Raw genomic sequence first — 17,127 nt, forward strand, 5'->3', positions numbered from 1 at the left:
GGTAACTATAATAATGGATGGTGTTAAATTTGAATTCAATGATACAATAAAATTATCATTGTATATAAGAAATACGATTCTGCGAGCGAAGAAGATCTGCAGTCAGCCTATGATATTACTAAGTATATTTGATGATATATATTATTGTGAATAAAGTAATTTATATATAACCTATTTACGTGAAACCATGTTTTAAATTTTCAATCCTTATAAGTTATAACTATAAAAGTTGAATATTTTATACATTTTTAACTACAAAAAAATTGTTAAATTTTAAATTTGTTACATTTTGTTCAAAATCGAACTTTAAATGCTCAAAAAAAAAAACTGTGCCTATGTGTTTTTAATATTTTTCAACAGATATTGTAACAATATATATCGGGAGACTTGTATTAAATTTTCAAGCATTTTTACCCAACAAATAAGATTTTATTGATAATAGAAAAAAAAACTATAAAAATTGCAATTTAATTTGTCCGTCAACAGCTCAAAACAGGTCAAAATATTTTCAAAATTGTATGGCGTATAGAAAATGCTAATATAAACATTCAGTGAAATTTTCAAGTATCTACAGTCATTCGTTTTTTAATTACAATAAAATAAGAAAATCGTTACATGAGAAATCAAGTGAATATCAAAGATGTTGTAAAAATATGAATTTCAAACGCTCATAAAAATTTAATTTGATTTGCTTGTAGACATTTTTTTTTGATAAAGGTAGAAAAACTTATGAGGAATCTTGTATTACAATTTTAAATCTTAGATTTAAATAGAAAACATTTTATGAATTTCTCAACTCATAATAATTTGCTAATTTTCGTGATTTTTCCATATTTTGTTAATATTTGAACTTTAAATGCTTATAAATAAAAACTGTGACTATAAGGATTTTTATTATTTTTCAAATACACCACTGTGACAATATAGTAGGAGCCTTCTATTAAATTTTTAAGCTTTTTTAACCAACAAATAAAATTTTATTGATATTCATAGAAAAAAAAAACTAAAAAAAATAGAAATAAAAAATGTCCGTAAAATGCAGCTCAAAATAAGTCAAAATATTTTGAAAATATTATGGTGTGTAGAAAATACTAGTACCTACTTACTAAAATTATAGTAGGTCATTTGTTTTACAGTTGCACCAAAAACCAAAACTCAAGAACAGATTTGCGTACAAATTCCTGTTTTTCCTTAATTATTCTTTTGTTTCTACGGCACATTTGAAAATTACTGGGGAATTTTTACTTTTGACCCTCCAAAGGTACCAACTAGATTCACTCTCCTATCTAAAAAGATACTGTTGAAGAAAATCTAAGCATTTTTACTGTTCTAAAAGGTAATGACTTCTTAAAGAATTTTAGCGTTAAAAATGACCTTCCGAAAATGATTAAATGCAATCTCCATTTGAAAAAACTGATGTTCCAATAATAGTCACCCAAAACCTCAGGTGACTTTTGGAACAAACGCACTTTTTATTATATTTTTTTTTACCTCAATTTACTAAAGAACTTAATTTTTTTTTTGCTCAATATTTACAATATTAATGTTTGTTATTTAGATATAGATAGTTATAACTTATAAGTAAACATCCGTTTCCGTATTTTATATAGATATAGGTGTGCATAAGTATAAATACTTTTAATTACATAATATGTAATATTATGAGTCCTATAATAATAGGAGTTATAACTTAATATAGGCCTCTATTATAGCTTTAAAAGCGGGGCTACTGGATAAAATCAATTCCCCCCTCATGACATAAATACCTAAATACACCACTGCTTAGGAAATAATTTTTTTGAAGTTAAAGCCCCCTAAAAAATAGAAAATAAGCTATATATTGTACTTTACTATGTATACATGCAGAATACAGAATTGTAAATGGATTTTTTTTTTTATTATTATTTAGTATCTATAAAAAAAATATTTCAACCATTTTCTATCGTTATTATTGTATGTGGAAACTATATCCAATGATATTCATTTTGTTTAGATAACATAGGTACCGCGATTACCGACCAATACCCAATGTCACACTATATTATACTACAATATCAAATAATATACTTTAATTGCAATACACAATATATATGTTAAATAACACAAAAAGCGGGTAAGTATGTGTCGCTCTGCTGTACAGTAGGTTACAATAATAAGTGGTTCACTGTAATGGATGGTATTAAATTTGAATTCAATAATATACGCCCAATATCATGTATACGAAAAACGATTCTGCAGAGTGGAGACGGTTTGTCAGTCTAGGATATTTTATATTATTTTTACATTATTATTGCTTAATATTAATACAGTTGCCGGCAAGTTGAATTGATATTATACAATTACAAAAAAATAACTAATATCGTTATCCTTGGTTATTTATAATATGTAATTTCGTTCAAAATTAAACATAAATACCTTTTTTTTTTTATTTTTTTTATTAGAAAACAAGAATATATACAATCTATAATAAATGTATACAATAGGTAATATGAGGGGGAGGGTACAAGTATACAGGACTGGACGGCGTGATAGAAGAAGGGTCCAATGACCCTACTTCATAATTTTAAGCGGTTTTTTAAATATTTAAATTTAATTTTTTTAATTTTTTAAAATGTTAAGGAGGTCCCTGGGCCAGACATATAATAATAATTAATAGCTATAAAAAAACTGAGATTTTTTGGTTACTGAATAACCTATACTTATGTGGTACCTTGTTTTACATTTTCAATCCTTATATATGAAGATATAGCTTATTATATACAAGTTGAACATTTTATACACTTGTAACTATACAAAATCATTTTTAATTCTGCAATCAAAATTTGAAATTTAAAGTCTTATAAAAAAAATCGTGCCTATGTATTTTTAATATTTTTAAACTGATATTGTGGAACAGTATATTATACTGATATATATATATATCTGCAGGAGCCTATTGTATTTAACTTTCACGGTTTTTGACCAAACAAATAAAATGTTATTGTCAATTATAGAAAAAAAACTAAAAAAAGGTGGACAAGTGGGTATACCGCTCTGCTGTACAGTAGTTGTCGAGTATGTCACTGTAATTTTGAATGTGTTATATTTGAATTCAATGATAAATCAATATATCATTGGATACGAAAAAAGATTCTGAGCGGAGACAGTGCGTGGGCCTAGGCCTAGCTCAGTGGCGCCGAACACGTATGGCTACTGTGGTGAATATATACCCCAGGATTTTTAATAAGCATTAGGTGCACAATTTTAGTGAGTTATAATAAATAATAAAAGTCATGAAACTTGATGTGTTTTCAAACCAGCCAGCTAAGGAAATAATTTAAGGTCTTGATGAATTCAATAAATATTACTACGAAAATATACGATATAAAAAAAATTATATATTCAAACGCTCATAGAAAAATATTATTATACTGAACGCTAAACTTAAATATTTTGTTATAAGAAGACAATTTTGTTGGGAACCTTTTATTAAAATTTCTTATCTTAGCTATGAAAAGAAAAACTTTTATGAATTTCTAACTGAAAAATAGTTTACACAATTTGAAACAATTATCATCGGCTCAAAATGCGTCGAAATAGTTTGAAAATTTTACCATTTATGTAAAATACTGATATAAATCTTGGTGAACATTTCGTGAGTACGAAAATAACTACGGTTGTTCGTTTTGGAAATACTACAAAGTATCAAAAATCGATCAATAATTTACTGCTGAATATCAAATATCTATAAAAAATAATTTCCCGTTTAAGTACACTTTTTAGATTCTGAGCGAAGCGATGAATGTATTGATTTTACAATGATGTGTGTTTTTTTTTTTATTTTTTTTATTTTTGTGTCTGTCATCACCTTTTAGGACAGTAAAAGTGCTTGGATTTTCTTCAACAGTAACTTTTCTGATAGGAAAGTGAATCTAGTTGGTACTTTGGGGGGTCAAAAGTAAAAATTTCCCAGTAGTTTTCACAAGCGACGTGAAAAACAAAAGAAAAATTAAGGAAAAACGGGAATTTTTACACAAAATCTGTTTTCGAGAAAATCGATTTTGGTTTTTGGTGTAACTCTAAAACAAATGACCGTAGGGACATGAAATTTTGACTGAATGTTTATATAAGCATTTTCTATACACCATAAAATTTTCCAAATATTTTGACTCTTTTTGAGCTGTTTACGGACATTGTCAGTTTTCAATTTTTTTAGTTTTTTTTTCAATAAATATCAATAAAATTTTATCTGTTGAGTAAAAAAGCTTGAAAATTTAATAGAAGCCTCCTAGGTTATTCTTTCAAAGGCAGATGAAAAAATTTAAAAATCCTTAGTCACAGTTTTTATTTATAAGCATTTAAAGTTCAAATTTTGACAAAATACGGAAAAATCACGAAAATTATAGCAAATTATTTTGAGTTGAGAATTCATAAAAATTTTTCTTTTTAAATCTAAGATTTGAAAATGTAACATAAGATTACTCATAAGTTTGTCTACCCTTATCAAAAAAAAAATGTCTACAAGAAACTTAAATTAAATTTTTATGAGCGTCTGAAATTTATATTTTTACAACATTTGATATTCACTCGATTTCTCATGTAACAATTTTCTTATTTTCTTATAATTAAAAAACGAATGACTGTGGATACTTGAAAATTTCACTGAATGTTTATATTAGCATTTTCTACACACCATAAAATGTTGAAAATATTTTGACTCTTTTTAAGCTGTTTACGGACATTGTCAGTTTTCAATTTTTTTAGTTTTTTTTTTCTATAAATATTAATAAATTTTTATTTGTTGGGTAAAAAAGCGTGAAAATTTAATATAAGGCTCCTGATATATCGTTCTAATAGCAGATGAAAAATATTAAAAATACATAGGCACAATTTTTTTTTATAAGCATTTAAAGTTCAAATTTTGACAACATTTATCAAATTTATAATTTATTAATTATTTTGTGGTTAAAAATTTATAAATTTATAAATTTTATGGCTAAGGATTGAAAATTTAAAACAAGGCTCCCCGTAAATAGGTTATATATAAATTACTTTATTCACAATAATATCATCAAATATACTTGGTAACATCATAGGCTGACTATGACCGTTTTCGCATTTTATCATTGTATTCAAATTTAACACCATCAATTACAGTGACCCACTTGTAACCTACTGTACAGCAGAGCGACATCCACTTATCCACCTTTTTTTGTTTGTTATAGGTAGGAAAACTTATGCAAAATCTTCTATTCAAATTTTTAATCTTAGTTATAAAAAGAAAAACTCTCATAAATTTCCAACTAAATAATAATTTACAACATTTAAAAATTTCCCATGGCTATTAATAGCTGAAAAAGTTTCAAAATTGTTTGAAAATATTACCATAAATGGATAATGGTTGTTTTAACATTTGCTAAAAATTATATGCAAATATAATGCAAATATCTAGATTCATTCGTTTTATGTTACAACAAAATATCAAAAATTAATTGATAAAAATTCTTTAATTTACCTATGAAAATCCAATATCGTATAATAATTTAAATTCAAACATTCATAAAAAAATAATGTTGCTTTTCGGTAAACTTTTTTTTTTGATTAAGGTAGATAAATTTGGGAGGAGTCTTCTTTCAAAATTATAATGTTAGCTTTGAAAAGTAAAGCATTTATGAATTTCTAACTGAAAAAATGCCGATATTTTGTTGAATTTTGTCAAAATTTGAACTTCAAATGCAAATAAAAAAATCGTGCCTATATGTATTTCTAATTTTTTTGAACTTACATTTATAAATCTTATATAAGGAAACTTGTATTAAATTTCTCAAGGTTTTAACTATACCAAAAGGCAAAAAAAATCAAAATATTATGAAAATGTTACAATTTATTTGAAATTCTAATATAAATATTTGGTGAAAATTTCAATGGTCTACGGTGATTAATTTTTGAGTTACCTACCTCAAAAATATAAAATTGATTTCTTCAAAAATCGGTTTTCGTAAAAATTATCACTTTTCTTTTGTTTTTCTCTACGCTTTCTAGAAATTATTGTAACTTTCTATTTTTACCTCCCAAAAGTACCAATACCTATGTATAAATTTGAATTCAATAATATAATGTCATTGTATACAAGAAAAACGATTCTGATTGAAGACGGTCAGTCAGCCTATATGATGATTATTTATTACTATAAAGTGAGCATTTTCAAATATTAATATTTTAAATACTGATATAACTCGCTTCAAAATTAAAATATCGTAAGAAACCAATGATTGTACAATTCTGAGATTTTTTCTTTTTGATACAGATAGTAAAACTTGTCGCGAACCTTCAATTACAATTTTTAATCTTAGCATAAAATCAAATCTTTTATACATTTTTAACTAAAAAATAATTTGCAAAATTTAAAGAAATTTTCATTGCTATAAATAGCTCAAAAAAAGTTAAAATTTTACCATGTTTGAAAAATAGAAATTTTAATATTTTGCAAAAATTTCAAGTATTTAGGATTGTTGGTTTTTTAATTATAACAAAATATCAGAAATTTGTTAATTTACCGATGAAAATCCAATATCGTTGAAATTTAAAATTAAACCTTCATAAAAATTGAATGTTACTTTTCGGTAAACTTTTTTTTGTGTGTATAAGTTAGGATTATTTGCGGGGATTCTTCAATTAGAATGTCCAATGTTAGCTATATGCGGAAAATGTATTATACATTTCTAACTGCAGAAAAATAGTTTAAAAATCTTCGATATTTTGATGTATTTTTAAAAAAAATAACTTTAATAAAGCATATTATGAAAAGTAACCGTGCATCATATGTATTTTTAATATTTTTGAATATACATTAATGAAACTTATAAGGAACCTTGAATTAAATTTTCAAATTTAAAGTGTAAAAGTTTCTATCGAGTATAATTTAAAAAAGGTGGGTAAGTGGATGTCGCTCAGCTGTACAGTAGGTTATAAGTGGGTCACTTTAATGGATGTTGTTAAATTTGAATTCAATGATATAATATCATTGTATAAGAAAAACGATTCTGAGCGAAAACGGTCAGTCAGCCTATGATATTATATTTGATGATATTATTGTGAATAAAGTAATTTATATATTATAACCTATTTACGTGGAGCCTTGTTTTAAATTTTCAATCCTTAGCTATAAAAGTTGAACATTTTATAAATTTACAACTACAAAATAATTAATAAATTTTAAATTTGATACATTTTGTCAAAATTCGAACTTTAAATGCTTATAAAAAAAGGTGAGTAAATGGATGTCGATCTGCTGTACAGTAGGCTACAAGTGGGTCACCGTAATGGATGGTGTTAAATTTTATTCAATGATATAATATCATTGTGACATTGTATATAAGAAAAACGAATCTGAGCGAAAACGGTCAGTTAGCCTATGATAGGTTAGATAAACCTAACCTGAAAAAATGTTGCCTATGTATTTTTAATATTTTGCAACTGCTATTGTAACAATATATCAGGAGCCTTGCATTAAATTTTCACGCTCTTTTACCCAACAAATAAAATTTTATTGATATTTTTAGAAAAAAAAACTAAAAATTTGAAAACTGACAACATCCGTAACAGCTCAAAAATTGTCAAAATATTTTCTAAATTATATGGTGTATATAGAAAATAAAAATATAAAAATTTAGTAATATTTTCAAGTAACTACAGACATACGTTTTTTAATAACAACAAAACAAGAACATCATCGTTATAAATGAGAAATCAAGTGAATATCAAATGTTGTAAAAATATGAATTTCAAACGCTCATAATAATTTAATTTGCTTGTAGACATTTTTTTTTGATAATGGTAGACAAACTAATGAGGAATCATGTATTACATTTTCAAATCCTAGATTTAAAAAGAAAAATTTTTATGTATTCTCAACTCAAAATAGTTTTCGTGATTTTTCCGTATTTTGTAAAGATTTGAACTCTATAAATGCTTTTAAATAAAAACTTTGACTAAGGATTTTTTTATTTTTTAAATATCATTGTAACAATATAGTAGGCGCCTTCTATTAAATTTTCAAGCTTTTTAACCAAAAAATATAATTTTATTGATATTTATAGAAAAAAAAACTAAAAAAAAATGGGAACTGAAAATGTCCGTAGACCGCTCAAAATAAGTCAAAATGTTATGGTGTATAGAAAATACTAATATAGAATACTAATATTGAAATACTATAATATAGAGCTTATAATCTTATATAATTCAGAAAATGCCATTTAATTTTTGCATTAGAAATGCATACAATTGAAGAATAATTTTTTTTTTTACCATTATATTTAATTTCAAATTATTTTATTGATTTTTGATGATTTTTAATTCTGACTTCTGAGTTTAGTGTATCAACATTACATCTGTAAGCTAGTAGCTATAATATACTAGTTAGGGAAAATGGTCTAACGTGTTTTACTTTCAAAAAATTATCATAAAATTTTATTGACATTCTAGAAAATAAACTAAAAAAATTTGTAACTAAAATTGTCCGTAAACAGTTTAAAACAAATCCAAATATTTTGAAAATTTTATCGTGTATAGAAAATTCTAATATATAAACAACCAGAGAAAATTACATGTATCTACGGTCATTTGTTTTAGAGTTACACCAAAAACCAAAATTGATTTGTCGAAGACCGATTTAACGTAGGTAATAATTCCCGGTTTTCGCCTTAATTTTTTTTTGTTTTTGACCTCCCCAAGCACCAACTAGATTCAGTTTCCCATTGAACAAGATACTGTTGAAAAAAATTGAAGAAGTTTTACTGCCCCAAACGGCGATGACCATGGCAGACACAAAATGAAATTTAAAAAAACACATATTATACCAGCTATCATTGTAATATCAATATTATATTCATCGCTCAGAATCTAAAATTAAAAACACACATCATCATTGCAAATTAATACATTATAATCAGGGTATCAAGGCGCTCTAAATCTAAAATAACTGTTTTTATATAACTAATACGTGTGTATAGCGCAAAAGTTAGTAAATTATATATTTATATAATGAAAAAAAAATTGACTATAATATTGATCAGCTATCAATATACAAACAATTTATAAAAACTGTATAAGTATAATAATATTACTACATCTAATATTAGGTATATACCTACCTATATAGTTATTTATATTTTTTTTAAACCTAGATGCCTTACATTTTCAAGAAAATCATTTGTTAAATAATATAATTTAGTAAAAAAGAGCCGGGGTGTTCACTTGAAATATAGAAGTTTGTATCGCCACAGAACACTGCTGATAAGTACCTAGTATATAGGTATAATAGGTACAAAAAATATCAGGAATTTTAAAACATATGGACCTACGTTTATGTATAGGTACTTAACAATTCTAAAAATCTGAATTTGAAAAAATGTATATTATTAAAAGGAAAATGGGGTCGAGAATACTTCACCCTGCACATATATTTATTCGAGCACTTCATCTGAAACTACTCGTTCTAATTTTGAATTAGATAGGTACATAAAAGTTTCAAAAAAATCAGCCACAAATAATTTACAACAAAAAAAGGGGATTCTCGCATGTGAAAACAGAAGTTTGTATCTCTACAGCACCATAAGGTAGAAAATGGGGAGGGGATTTAGGGGCTATGCCCTCGCAAATATACTTACTACATTTTTTTTAAGCTTTTTTAATATTATATTATAGTACAGACCCCTTCAAATCACAAACGCTATTTGCCCCTGTGCACAGCACTCTTTTAGTAGAACAAAACAAATGCAAGAATTTAAAAAAATGGTCTTTGTGTACGCATTTCTATTTTTCAATTCCTATTCTAAAAATCAGATTTTAATAACTACGGCCGAGTCGAGCATGCTATTGGTGAATCACTGTTATATATTTATATTATTGTTTATAGTTTATACTATTACTATTATATTGAATAGGTTGAACTAAGTTTTTCCAAAATTATTGCATAATATCAATACATTATTTATGTAGGTACATTGCAATTTGTAGGCATTGTACCTATTGGCTATAATGTAGGTGAGCGCGGCTTACAAAATAGCTTAAAATTGATCTCAATATTTTATAATGCCATTGTGGATAGAAATTGTGGGTAGACTGCGTTGATAATCAACTATTGTATTAATGATGACAATTAATTAAATTTAATTTGTCAATTGTCATGGTATTAACTATAGTATTAATGATAGTATTGTTCTGTGCAAGTAGCCAGTAGGTATTTACTATTCGCACCCCGCACGTCTTGTTTCTTAAATCCACGATTTAGGTATAGATTTAGATATAATATCTTAAATCGTGCTTAAATCTTGAGGATGATAAGCTGCTGTAGACAGCCACCAGCAGTTGTCCGAAAAATGATAAGAGTGGTAAGGTATACATAACGCGCTGATAAGTGGTATTGTGATAACTGATAATGTACCTGGACTCAACGTCTCGTACTAAACTGATATTCTGTGGTCTCGATGAATATTATAATAGTACTATAGAAGAGTACTAGAGTAGTCACTATTTCTAGACAATTACAAAATGTATGAATAGTTACTAACTACTAATATTTATTACTGATATTAGCTCTGCGGAATAGAAGACGTCATAATTAATATTTTTGTTGAATGGTTCATTAAAACCGTTTCGTTTCCAATGGCAAACGATACGGAAATTCTTCACTATTTATGGAATGGGAAGTTAGCTGTATGCTTTCAATTAGACGAACAAGAAATTCATGGTATACAAAATCCAGAGCCATTTTACTTGATGGTACCTAGAATGAGTTACTTTCCATTGGTCTGTGATAAAGTAAGTTTTCGAACAATATGAATATAATTTATATTTTGTAGGTACCAAGTAACGAGGTCATGGACAGGGCCGGATTGGTATGTATCGGCCCGTCGAGATTTTCACTTCTAAGCGGCCCCATTTACATATTCAGTGGCCCAAATTACGTCTATAATTATAACGAGCTTATAGGTGGCCAATCGTATTTTAAACATGAATTTATTAACATTCACACGACTGGCCCAAACTTTAGGTGGCCCACCAAGATTTTCTCGGTAGCTCGCCTAACCAATCTGACCCTGGTCATGGACAATGGTAGTCATTCAATGATGTGTGCTTTATCTTTTACTGTGATGGCCATGAATTGTGGTGCTGTAGTGTAATAATTAGTAATTATCATTATACCTAGTTAAATGTTAATAATTATATTAATTGATTTACAAAGGTTATACATAAAATAGATTATTTTGTGATTCTTCCATGTAGTTTTAAAACACACTTTTTATACAATATTTTGACTATTTCTATACAAAATCTTAACTGATTTTTAATTAATTTGTATAAAAAGATGAGGTAAATTTGCTCACTATCTCTGTTTTATCATTACTATTTTAAGTACATTCAAATAAGTATTTTACAGTTACAAACAAGCTAGACATAAATTTAGGTTTCTGTAAAATTTACTTAAACCCGGTCAGTACTGGCCTAATATTTAATATAGGATAGGAAAATAGTTTTTCTGGTTGTTATTGTTTGTCACAAGTTAGAGCGGCTTACATGATGCTAGGAATTTCAAGCCAGTTCGGTGGTGAGGAAGCTACTTGCTTAAAATATAGAACCCTATACTATTAAATATCTTGGCTGGAGACAATATCTTTTTAGTCTCTTGAATAGCTAGCTAGCTAAATAACAAAGCTAATTCTGTTAAAATGAAGTTAGAGATACTCACTTAGCATTATTTTGAAATACTATCCTTGTGTAAGACGGGTATAATGCAATTAAGCTATTTGCTTATTATATCATACATGTATGTTATTAGCTTAAATAATTTTGAAATTTATTGAAATCTGAATTCTATTTCCTAAGGCAAAAAAACATTTTGTGAAGCATGTGGATCCTGAAAAACAAGAGATGGAAATGTGGTTAGAATTTAAGAATATTCCATTAAAATGGTAAGTTATTGTGTTTATACTAATAAAAATAGAAATATTTCAATTTGCTTACAAATTATGATTATGTTTCACTATCATCAAGATTCAAAACATTAATATATCATAATTCATAACTAAAATATATATTTATCTTCTGTTTTCACATGTAATTTAACAATAATATATGTAGCCATGTAGCATTTAGGTACTACAAATATTCTCAACTGTTATTTATCCAGGTACAGAGCTAGAGCATCTGGGTGTGTCCCCCTATTATAGGGTTATTATAAAAATGTAATTGTTGCAAAATATTATGGTAAAATCTAATGACTAATAACTTTTGATAAAAATTTTTAAGATTCAAATTATTGTCTCTGCAGTTTAAAATAACTCATTTACTTTTATTATTATACCTAATTGTTTTATCTTTTATTATTATTATGGACTATGGTTGAATTAGTGGTGATTGGATAGTTGAATGACATCATACAGACCATCGAGGATCAACCTGTTGTTTAATCAAGAATTGTTTTATCTAAAAAAGATTTATGTCAACTAGTAGTTAGTAGTTACCTACCCTAAATCTTCTTTTTCTCGTGTCCATCAGTGTATTGACCTGATGCAAATAATATATTTATTTTCTACAGTTGATAATTGATATTATGATGAATCAATCACACTAATAATTAGAAGTATACATTTTTGTAGCATTTAGTTTTAATTTAATAATTGTTATTAAAACCAATAGCAAAAATATTTTATTAAATAGTTTTTAATTTATATAGGAATAATCCTATTGGTGTTCTTTATGATCTATTTACAAGCGATGATAAACAAGTTGATCTACCATGGAAAATAACTGTTCATTTTGATAATTTTCCTGAAGATCAACTATTGCGATGCTCATGCCGGTAAAATAATTAATGTTAAATGTATCCTACAAATTATTAATAACATTTTTTTTATAGAGAATCTATAGAATCTAATTTTATGTCATCAATGAAAGAAGCTGATATGCTTAAACACAGAAGTCAAGTATTTTCTACTATGCAGCGACATCAACACAATCAATTATGGACTGGACTACTTAATGGTAAATTATTTTTAATATATTATATTTTGTAAAATAATTAAATATTACATCTTAGATAAATTCGATCAGTTTTGGTCAGAGAATAAAAAACTTATGGAACCATCTGAAGGCAGTTATTTTAAGCACATACCAGTACATTTTTATCGATCAAGATCATCAGTTATGACACAAACACTAGTTAAGCCAGTTTCAGATGATGGAAATCCTATGACTTTGGGAGAACTGATGAAACTGAATTATCCATCAGTAGATAATCGTAAGTTTGTCTATAGAATTGAAAAGTTTGTTTTAATATTGAAAAAATATTATTTGTTTTCAGCTAAAGTTTTTACTCATGGCATATGCATACCTCATGAAACACCAGTTCAATGGATGAGTGAACACATGAGTTACCTTGATAATTTTTTACATTTAGTTGTTATCTAATATATATATGAACAATTAATATAATATATCACATATTATTGTGTTGAAACAAAAAAATATGAAATAATATTGATAATTTTATAATTTCTAATAAGATCACCAATTTTTTTACATACATAATTTTTTTTACTAATTTATACCTGGCACAAACCGGCCTTTTTTGATAGCTTTCTTTTTTGTTTTATCCTTTTTTTCTTGTTTCTTTTTCAATAAATTATTTGTACGTTTATCTTGCTTTTCTTTCTTGGCCTTCTCCAGAGTATTTGTTCTTTCTTCCCATTTTGTTTTACTTACATTTTTCTGTCTTTCTTTTCTGGCAATGGTCTTTTTTAATAATTCCACATTGTCTTTAACTTTTACCCCTTCAGCTTTGGCCAAGACATTATTCCAAGCATCACGTTCTTTCAACTTTTTGGCTTTATCAGTTTCACCAGATTGTTCTAGTTCATTATACATTTGTTGCTTTGTTTTAATTTCGTCTAAAGCCACCTTTGCATTTGTACTAGTTGGAGGTGGAGCTATTTCAGTTTCTTCTCCTAAGAAATTTATCCGATTGAATACTAATTTAGTCTTGATTTTAGTACCATTTACTTTAGGAGGCTTTTCGTTTGTTTTTTCAACACTGTCATTTGGTTTTTTTTTCACCCTTTATTTTTTCATGTATCTTTTTTTTTCTTTTAATCTTATTTTGAAGTTTATTTTTGATTATTTTTCCTCTGTAAGTATATTTCTTTTCTAAATAAAAGTGAAAAAAAAAAGTTTATATTTAAATATAATACATATTATGATACTTGATTCATAAAATTATTCACTAGTAATATAACAAAATAATTGAATTTAACTCATTACATTACGGTAATATTGGTCAAAACTTAAGTTATAATACCTGCCACTGACGGCTATTACTAAATATTTACCATTATAAATGTATAACCCTAACAAACAACATTTCTACTTTTGAAGGAGCACCATGGTAGTTATTTAAAATGTTAAAAGTAAATAAAATTTTGGTACCAGCTGTAAATAATGCTTCACAACAAAAAACCATTTAAAAATATCCATATTTTAATTGGAAATGCATGATTTAGTGCTACAGTACTTTTATATCAGTATGTTATTATTATTATAAGTAACTAAAATTATGTCTATGTAGACAACACTATTGAAAAAAACAAAATATTATATTATTTGGGTCGCACATTTAAAACTGCTAGTGGCTAGAAAGATCACACAAAATATACTGTACTATCTTTCATTTTAAGTCAAATTAATACATTATGATTTTTGACTAAAACATTTCAAAGGTGAAATACTTTTTTTCATAAAATAATAATATAACAAATGAAGTTTTGACTCTAAAAATATGCGTTTGTATTCCTTACCTCTTATTGCAGCAAGTCTTGTATGCAGTTCGTCTAAACTTTGTGCTCTGTTTATTTCATCACTTGCAAGTATTGGCTCTAAACAAAATCATTCAGTCAAAAACATACTTAAATTATATATATATATATATATATATAAAATAAAACAAATTAAAGCTTACTTCTGACTTTTTTATTACTATCGCTTTCTTCTGAATCTGAAAATGTATACATAGGAATAAATTACTATATTATTATAAATGATTTACAAAGTTTACAAAAAGGGCACTCAAGCTTAGGATGGACGGCATGTCAACTATTGAATTGGTTTAATTAGCTCATATTATTATGTCACATCGCATTTACAAAATATAAATTGTAATTATGTCAACAACTCAAGATGAAAATGCGGATTTTACTAATATCACTAAATACTTGATACTAATACAATTTTTCGTATTTATTTTGTATGTAAGTACAGTAATATTTTTTCGACACGAAGATGCACATGTTTATGAAATAATTTACCCGAGTCTTCTACGCGCTCCGGTAGTTTCACTTGATTTAGGACGGCGCTAACGAAATCGAATTCTTTATTGAAAAGGCTCTTCACGTCGTCTTGGTTTAACGACAACATTATTAGTTTTTTATTTTCGTCTTAAATTTTAAAGTTTAATACAGTTGTCAGTAATTGTTAAACTTTGTTATTTCAAAACACATTTTTTCAATGGTCTGTATTCCCTTATCATTTGTTTTTATCACCACTGTCGACAACTGTATTTTTGTGCAGTGCACAGACAGTGTGTTCGATTTACCAACTCACGCAGTCAATTACTGATTTCAAACATTATTTTATGAATTTAAGGATTGTATAATACTAATATACTTTATTAATTATTAATTCGCGTTAATATTCATAACTCATTAGTTATTACTTATTAGTCTAGGCCCTAAGGCTTGGAAAGTCGGAATTTAATTTGCAGCATTCAAAAGTACTAAATCTACATGCACTTATGCGCTTATAAAATACAAATATTGAAATATGTTTTAAAAATATGCACTTATTTTTTTTTAGATTCTGAGCGGAGCGATGAATGTATTGATTTATAGAACGATGTGTGGTTTTTAAATTATTTGTCTGTCAGTTTTGGGCAGTGACGCTGCTTCAATTTTCTTCAACAGTATCTTGTTCGATGGGAAAGTGGATCTAGTTTATGCTGTTTTTGGAGTAATTCTAAGACAAGCACCATGACACTTTCACTGAATATTAGCTTTTTCTATACACGATACAGTTTTTAAAGTATTTTGATTTGTTTTGAAGGGCTTACAGATATTTTCGGTTTCCAATTTTAGATTCTGAGTGGAACGATGAATGAATTGATTATACAATGGGTTTTTTTTTTTTGTGTGTCTGTGTACACGATAAGCAGTTGAAATAATGCTTCAATTTTCAACTTCAGTATCTTGTTCGACGGGAAAGTGAATATTGTTGGTGCATTGAGGAGGTCTAAATTTAAAATTCACTATAGTTTTCAAAAACTACGGGAAAAACAACATAAAAATTAAGGGAAAAAAGGAATTTTTACAAAATCGATTTTGGTTTTAGGTGTAACTCTATATATGAAATTTTCACTGGTCGTTTATATTTGCATTTTCTATACACGAAAACATTTTCAAAATATTTTGATTTGTTTTGAATTGTTTAGAAACATTTTCTGTTTCCAATTTTATAAGTTTTTTTTCTATGAATGTCAATAAAACTTTATTTGTTTGGTAAAAAAGCTTGAAAATTTAATACAACGCTCCTACTATATATTGTTACAATGATATTTGAAAAATATTAAAAATCCTTAGTCTGAGTTTTTATTTATAAGCATTTAAAGTTCAAACATTGACAAAATACGGAAAATTACAACAATTGGCAAATTATTTTGAATTGAGAATTTATAAAAATTTTCCTTTTTAAATCTAAGATTTGAAAATATAATACATGTTTCCTCATAAGTTTGTCTACCTTTATCAAAAAAAAATGTACCAGCAAATCAAATAAAATTTTTATGAGCGTTTAAAATTCATATTTTTACAACATTTGATATTCACTTGATTTCTCATGTAACGATGTTCTTGTTTTGTTGTAATTAAAAAACGTATGTCTGTAGATACTTGAAAATATCACTGAATGTTTGTATTAGCATTTTCTTTACACCATACAATTTTGAAAATTATTTGACACTTTTTGGGCTTTTTACGGACCATTTCAAATTTTTATTTTTTTAGGTTTTTTTTCTATAAAAACCAATAAAATGTTATTTGTTGG

At 26.6% G+C, this 17,127-nt stretch overlaps 1 protein-coding gene and 1 pseudogene across 2 annotated transcripts; one reads left to right on the plus strand and one right to left on the minus strand.

Annotated features, from left to right (window-relative positions):
- Nucleotides 1-10,409: 10,409 nt before the first annotated feature.
- LOC132948726 (autophagy protein 5) lies at nucleotides 10,410-13,678 on the plus strand. 2 transcript variants are annotated; one of them, XM_061019353.1, is made up of 6 exons: nucleotides 10,411-10,800; nucleotides 11,866-11,951; nucleotides 12,716-12,841; nucleotides 12,899-13,023; nucleotides 13,079-13,279; nucleotides 13,343-13,678. In XM_061019353.1, the coding sequence occupies exons 1-6, from the start codon at nucleotides 10,645-10,647 to the stop codon at nucleotides 13,447-13,449; spliced, it is 801 nt and encodes a 266-aa protein (XP_060875336.1). In that variant the 5' UTR covers nucleotides 10,411-10,644; the 3' UTR covers nucleotides 13,450-13,678. The 2 variants fall into 2 exon arrangements, with proteins under 2 accessions (XP_060875335.1, XP_060875336.1); XM_061019352.1 differs by having other exon boundaries at nucleotides 10,410-10,800; nucleotides 13,079-13,678.
- Nucleotides 13,514-15,550, minus strand: LOC132948727 (surfeit locus protein 6 homolog; annotated as a pseudogene).
- Between the last annotated feature and the right edge of the window lie 1,577 nt (nucleotides 15,551-17,127).

This window comes from Metopolophium dirhodum, chromosome 7, assembly GCF_019925205.1.
Source record: "Metopolophium dirhodum isolate CAU chromosome 7, ASM1992520v1, whole genome shotgun sequence".
Classification (NCBI taxonomy): Eukaryota; Metazoa; Arthropoda; class Insecta; order Hemiptera; family Aphididae; genus Metopolophium; species Metopolophium dirhodum.